General features: G+C 41.6%; 1 protein-coding gene across 4 annotated transcripts in view; it reads right to left on the reverse strand.

Moving 5' to 3' along the window:
* The window catches only part of SBF1 (SET binding factor 1), a 136822-nt gene extending 129189 nt beyond the window's left edge, over positions 1 to 7633 (reverse strand). For all 4 annotated transcript variants that reach the window (XM_063448367.1, XM_063448365.1, XM_063448366.1 and 1 more), the window contains exon 1: positions 7500 to 7633. In XM_063448367.1, the coding sequence (XP_063304437.1) occupies positions 7500 to 7554 (55 nt within the window). In that variant the 5' untranslated portion in view covers positions 7555 to 7633. The remainder of the gene's footprint in view (positions 1 to 7499) is intronic.
* Positions 7634 to 7905: the final 272 nt, after the last annotated feature.

Below are 7905 nucleotides of genomic sequence, written 5' to 3' on the forward strand. Positions count from 1 at the left end.
CAATATCTAATGCCAATAAGCTGAATGTTCACATGGATAAAGCCAGATTAGATGCAAGGTCCTGTAAAAGCACAGAATAGCTTATACTTGGGGGCACAATGGGGTGCCTCCTGGAGGCAAAGAATTCAAAAAAATGGTTCCAAAACTCAGCACTCCAATGATAAGTTGCAGTAAAGCTTCTTTATTTATTTATAGATACATTCAAACAAAAGTATGCACGGCGAGGCGGAGCCAAGCAACTGATCCGAGCGGCCGCACGAGCGACGAGCTCCGGGGTAAAACGCCCGATACCCGGTGAAAAAACTGTTAATTGAGCCGCAACACGGCAGCCAACTCACCCCTAACAACCATGGGCAGGAAATCCAAAAAGCTGAAGCCCCAAAAACCTAAACCGGGCTCCAGTATCGGCGATCTGTTCCGCCAAGCATACGGGGCGCATAGCCCCAAGATGGCCGCCGACATGGGTGACTTCTATGACTCCGAGGAGCTATCCCCAGATGAAGAGGGAGAGGGGCAAGTACTGCCACTACAACCCCCCCAGAAGTCTGCAACCAACAACTCCAGACCAGTGACAGCATCAATGCTGGAGAACATGTTGGGGGCCCTGCAGAAAACGATACAAGCGGATGTGGCCTTGCTCCGCACAGACATCACAGGCCTGGTAGGCCACATAGGCGCAGTGGAAACCACCACGGAGCACCTAACCCAAACAGTAGCCCAACTTCAACTAGAAGTGCAAGCACTTACCAAACGTCAGGCTGCCTCCGACCTCCGATTTGCCGCGCTGGAGGACTCAAGACGCCGCAATAATTTGAAAATCTGGGGAATCCCGGAGAGCATGCCCACGTCTGAGCTCCCACACTTCCTCTGGAGGCTCATGACTCACCTATTGGAGCCCAAACAGGCAAGGATTATCACCCTAGACGGGCACTTCAGAATACCAAAGCCCAACAGAGCGCCAGAACAGGCATCTAGGGATCTGAGTGCGTTTTCGGAGTGGATTGGATAAGGCGCTGGTACACGCAGCCTTAAAGTGGACTACCCCACTCAACTTTGAAAATATGGCCCTCTCGTTCTTCGCGGACCTCACTGGAGAGACACTTCATTGGCGCGAAACATTGCAACCCCTCACAGTACTGCTCCGAAACTATAACATAGAATACAACTGGAGATCCCCACGTACCCTACGAGTGAAACAAGGAGAAGCATCATACTCCATCACAGACATCACTGAAGCACCAGCACTCCTCACCAAGCTCTGCATACCAGGGGACTCACTACAACCACCTGGCACCCACACCACCAAGCTACCAACCCAACACTGGAACCCGAATGCCATAACACCATTCTACCCGAAAGGGAAAGTGCCCACGGCAACCGCCGCAGCGACGACCTGAGGAACAACCTTGATGTGGAGGACCCTCCTCGCCAAGATACAATGGGCTGAAGTTAGCTAGACACTCCATAGCCCCCCTCAGTTGTACTGTGATTTTTCCATTTCAAGCCCCTGAGCTGTGACCCATGCCGTGGCGACAAACCCCCCCCCCCCCCCGCCTCGCCCACCATCAACCCACAAGACCAGCTATAATCGAGGGCTGGAGGTGTAACATTAGCCCCAGCAGATACCTGCCACCTGAGGCACACTCTTGAGGCCCTAGTATAACTAACCCCCCAACTAACAGGCAGGATAGCCATCGAGACAGGTACCCAAATTCACTATCTTAACCGTTTTTAAAGCATTTTCGTTAGACCTGCAAAACTTACACTTAAAATAAAGAGACACTTGAGCAAGAACCTAAGACCCACAAAAAAGAAAACTGTGCATGAGTACAATAAGCCAGAAAGTTACCCCACGAATTATGCATTTACTGTTTGACCTGTATATTGTGGCTCTGCGAGCCGAGGGAACCTTGTTGCACGCAAAAATAAAGAATTTAAAAAAAAAAAAAAAGTATGCACGGCAAGTCAGTGATTAAAAAAGAAAAATATATACAGACTACACATGAAGGTGATGAGAAAAGAGAAAAAATTTTTTACCACATGCCTTGAAAAGTCGGACTCAGAAACTACTAGCTGTATATAAATTGAAAATAAAATGGAGCATCTTATGAAAAAAGGTTAACACAAGTCAGGAGGTATTTTGTTTAATAGGATAATTGCATTAAAATTAATAGAAAAGTGAACGTACTCCTTTAATAAACAGATATTATGAGACTAGTAGCTGACTAAGCTATACAGAAAAGGATTGTTATAAAGCAATGTGATATTCCCAATTGTCATGTCACAGCATAAAGTACAAAGAAAGTTGCATTATATTTCCAGACCAGATTCTTATTGGGTTGAACACCCCACCCAACCACTATAGGTGCCCCTTTGGAGATGACCACAGGAAAGCATAAATTGAGCAGTGTCTTGTTAAGCAGTTTAACCCCTTAAGGACACATTACATGTCTGACATGTCATGATTCCCTTTCATTCCAGAGGTTTGGTCCTTAAGGGGTTAAGCATTAAGTATTACAGTTAGTATGTTAATCTCCACTGTTAAATTGAGTGTAGGACCAATCGATACTGGGGTGCTGTGCCATGCTGGTGTACTTAACACAATATCCATATGGTGTAACTGAATGCACATATTTGTTTGCCAAGATAGGCAATTTTAAGACGCCTTGTAAAATTCAAAACTTATTTTTGTGTGTGCACTGTTCCTTAAGCTGTATTTAGCATACAGTACAAGTGACAAGAGGAGGCAGTCATTGATACACACAGAGACCATTATGCCTTTAGATTTTCATTGTGGTGATTGAAGTGTATGTACTGATGCATAAAGAGGGGAGTGCCACAAAGCAGAAATGGAAAAAAATGTCAATATAGAAAGTATTTTCACTACTTCTATAATGGAAGATAACTAAAGGCCACAGGATATTGCTGAAGTATTTAATACATTTCATGAAATCATACAGAGAATGAGCACCACAGGAAACACAATATTTCTATCGTATCTCTACACTTCCTGGAAGTGATCCCAGCTTCACATGTGATTAATACGCACATTTTGCCAAATTACTGGCTAGGCCCACAAATGTACAATATGAACCTCAATGTCCCTATAGGAGACATTTAGACAGTGATTATGTGCGCAGCAAAAGTATCTTTATTTATACAGCTGATGTAAAACAGCTCAGTACAAAGGGGGTGGAAGAATACATATGATCCATTGTATTTCACTGAGAGGCACTGTAGCTGTAACATATATACTGACATATAGATAGAGTGTCATATTAGTCTAAATAGCTTCAAGACACTAAACAATGAAAACAACAAGACTGTAGGATTTGAAATTACATTAATATGCATGAAATCCTATTAAGTGCTAGATGCTTCAACCCACCTAAATTACAAGCCCTCGTCCCCATGTGCTACCACAGATATCCCACTGAGAATCACCATCTGCTTCATCTCCATAGACTATAATATGTACAGTATGCACGCATGCAAAAAACAAAAAACAACAGTATTTGCCCGGTTACTCACTATAACTAAATCCTTCATACACTTCCTCATAAATCCTCAAAAGTGGAGAGTATTATTAAGCTGTCCGCTTAAATTAAACTGTAAATACACCCACATAATTTATCTTTAATTATAATATAAACACAATTGTAAATATACGTCAAATAAATTACATTTAATTATAACTCATTATGGTGTATTAACTGCTTGAGTAAGTACAAGTAAGGCTGCTTTGGGAACATATGTATTATTGGTCAGGGGTTGTATTTTTAGAGCCACTGTATTTTATAAGTAAATAAACATTTAAAATGGAGACAATAAGGTAGCAAAATTAGCTTTTGGTGTACACTGCAAGTAGATTGGGAATGTGGAGTATTGAAGTATGAGCATTGTTTGCACCCAAGGGGATGGTGAGATAAAACTTATTTAAAGGAACACTATAGTCACCAGAACAACTACAGCTTATTGAATTTGTTCTGGTGAGTAGAAATATTACCTTCAGGCTTTTTTCTGTAAACACTTTCTTTTCAGCGAAAATGCAGTGTTTACATTACAGCCTAGTGATAACTTCACTGGCCACTCCTCAGATGTCTGTTAGAGATCCTTCCTGGGTCATGGCTGCCTAAAATGCATCCAAACATTCAGTGTCTCCACCCTCTGCATGCAGACACTGAACTTTCCTCATAGAGATTCATTGATTCAATGCATCTCTATGAGGAGATGCTGATTGGCCAGGGCTGTGTTTGAATCATGCTGGCTCTGCCCCTGATCTGCCTCTTTGTCAGTCTCAGCCAATCCTATGGGGAAGCACTGTGATTGGATCAGGCTACCACTTCTCATGATGTCAGCAGACTGCTTGTTTTTTTTAGGCAAACAGCATGCAGAGTTACAGCTTCTGGCTTGAATACAGTAAGATGTTGCTATATTTATGGAGGCACGTGGGACCAATGGGGGCTACATGGTGGTTTTAACACTATAGGGTCAGGAATACATGTTTGTTTTCCTGACCCTATAGTGATCCTTTAACCCCTTAAGGACCAAACTTCTGAAATAAAAGGGAATAATGACATGTCGTCACACATGTCATGTGTCCTTAACCCCTTAAGGACACATGACATGTGTGACATGTCATGATTCCCTTTTATTCCAGAAGTTTGGTCCTTAAGGGGTTAAGGGGTTAAACACAAATGACATTTGGAAGCCCTCTTCCTTTCACAAGGCAAATTGTGTAGATATGCCATTATAGCAGAGGTTGTTGTCAATTCCTGCCCAGTTGCAACATCATACTTCAAATGGGCCTCCACATGCCACTAATTTCACAAGTAGAGATATTCGCCCACAGCTTATTCAAGCAGGCATTTTACTGCTACATTTTCTACTAATACTCCACTATAGCCTTCATATGAAGATGCGGTTCTGAAATTGCTTTTAGAAACTAGCAGAAACTATCTGGCTGGCTGGCTGGTTTGTTCAGGACAAGGTAGAATGCCATTAGCAGATATGAACATGTGACAAGATGCTCAACAACACTGTATATAATAATAATCACCCAACCTACATGGGGCTTATTTACTTAACAGCGAATTTCAAAAAATTTAGGTAAAAAAAACCTTATGTGGAAACATTTACCAGTTCTAGCTTGTTGTTGGAGGATGTTTCCAGCAACTTCAACTAAATTTAGCATTTTGATTTCAATTCAGAAACAATGTTTAGTGAATTTGTCGATTTTACACTGACAAAATGAGCTGTATTGTGACCAAAATGGCAAGATGCATTACATGGGGCAACTTGGAATGAAAACTATTCATTCAAAAGAACAGGTCTTACCTACACTACGCAATATTCTTTTTCATAAAAAAGTGCTATTAAATGGAGAAAGTAGGGACAGACCAGTGAGGGTATACTCACTGCTTTAGGCTGACTACTGAGGTCACAGAAAGTGCCTCTAAAACATACACAGCTCAGTAACACTGGGAAACAATACAGTTTGGGGGAAAAAACTAAAATTTAACCATCTACAAAGAAAGCAACGAGAAACACACATTTCTAGAAAAGTAAAATATAGAGAAAATATAAAGTTACTTGTATATCTTTCAAATGAATCTGGATGAGACCACTAGAAGTGCATAATAGAATAGGGGATCATCTGCTAAATACAGATAAAATGGATAAAAAGCGTTTAACTGTGTGGGAGTAAATGAATAAACACAGTTAAACGCTATGTTTTTCCATTTTATCTGTATTTAGCAGATGATCCCCTATTCTATTATGCATTTGTATTGAAGACAAGAGGAAGTCTTTGGGGACCTTTTACCCTACACAGGGAAGTTCCGTTTTGGTTTACAAATTATCACTATTTTTCACTGGGGTTGTGTTCACATATTCTGTTTGTTTGTATATATTTGAGACCACTAGAATTAGGATGGCTGGCTTTGAATAAAATTATTTTTGAAATGTGTGAAGTATAAAATGGAAAATGTACAGATATTATATTTTTACAGTCGATATGCATTAAGAAAAACATATAAAGCACTGGGCAATATTGTTTTACTATATCTTGACCAAACTTATTTATTCATTATTGGGTTTTTTTTTTGTTTTATTTTTAAAGCGCCAATATATTCCGCAGCACTAAAATTCATGCACCTGGTTCTAAGTAGGGAAATCTAGACATTTATTTCTCAGTTAGCCTTACATCTTGGGGGTTATCATAATGGCTAGCAGACTTGCGCACAAATCCCTTTCAGCTGTGGCAAACAAATCAAATGCCTGTAACTCTATCGACAAATTAATCGATTTGTTAATCAAATCTAAACAAATTCAATCAGTTCGTCCATAGATTGACAGACATTTGATTCGGTGCAGTTGAATGTATTGTACAAGTTTAATAGCTTGTGAATCAGACCTGTGTGCATGGAATCCCTATCCTCAACATAGTCAACACAAGTGGATTGGGACTTCCCTAGGTAAATATAAACAAGCACAGGAGATTTTAGGATAGGAGAGAAACCACAGATATGGTGACTTTGAAAACCTACAGGTTTATTCACTAAAACATGAGTGACAAAAACACATCAGAAGAAAGAAAAAAAAAACAAAAAAACAAAAACAAGGACAATATATTCTAAACATTAGAGGCAGCACGAGGCTGCTTTATGGAGTTTCCTTATATATCTAAAAGTTAACAGGTAAGGTGGAAAACCACATCCCAAGTAAAATAAAGGTTGCAAGTAATTAAGTTATTAATCAGGAAAGAATCTAGAACCATGAATACATAACCCTAATTAAACACTGAACAGTTCTGCCAAACCCTAACAGAGAATGCTAAAATACAATTACAGAGAAAGGTGTTCTGTAGTTAGAACACAAATTTTAATTACACTGTAATCATCCTACCTGCCAACACTCCAGCAGTACATTCAGCACCACCACAGTTAAACAGTTATACAATTTTACTCTATATATACCCAAGTAATAAACATTATACGAAGACAAACATATTTTGTACTATATAAACATTGGTACACCAAGAGCAAGTTGCATGATTCCAATACATGTGTGTGACGTTCTAATTTACTAATAAATTGTATGCTTATGGAACAGGACTCTCTATTCGTCCTGCTCGTGTTGTACTGTGATTACAGTGACATAATCCCTTGGAGAAAGCTCTGCAGAACTTAAACCTAGCCTGACCTGAGATTTGCAGATCTCTATACAGACAGTCAGATCTTAGTACATTGCAGGGCAGTGTCCACAGAGCTCCCAGCATACAGCATTCTATAGGGAATCCCTGTAATGCAGTAATTCCATGGGGAGCCCTGCCACCCCAGCACCATCCCTGTGACCATCATAACTCGGTACCCATGGCTCTCCCCATGGGTGTCTCTCCTCCCCCAGATTTGGGGTATCCCCCTCCTCCTCCCAGCTCTCTCCATTCCGCCTAGTGGCTACTGGAGGCCTTTCCCGTTAGCTGGTCCGCCCCTTCTTACCTCTCTTGTTCAAATCATAGCCCACCAGCAGGAAATAATCTGCCAGCCTCGTCATGTCCCCGTTTCCCGGGCCGCTCTGTCAGCCCCGGACTCCTCCCGCAGCCACCGCCATCTTTCCTGCCAGCCGGGTCCCGCACTGCGCATGCCCGAATCTGGGTAGGGCGGAAGGTGGGGCGTGCTGCGCTTGACGTCACCAAGCAGCATAGGGTCAGAAGGAGGGCACATTCCCTGCAGTCAGAGAAAGGCGGAGCGATGGAGCCGTCACAGAATGGAAAGCGCTGCGAGAGGGCGTGTTCTACATGTAAATGGGCGTGGCGTGTTATGCTAAGTAAGTTGTGGGCGTGGTTACATTGCATGTGGGCGTTGTCTAATGCTTGCAGCCTCAGTGACAGGGCAGCTAATGTTA

This window comes from Pelobates fuscus, chromosome 3 (assembly GCF_036172605.1).
Source record: "Pelobates fuscus isolate aPelFus1 chromosome 3, aPelFus1.pri, whole genome shotgun sequence".
NCBI classification, from domain to species: Eukaryota; Metazoa; Chordata; class Amphibia; order Anura; family Pelobatidae; genus Pelobates; species Pelobates fuscus.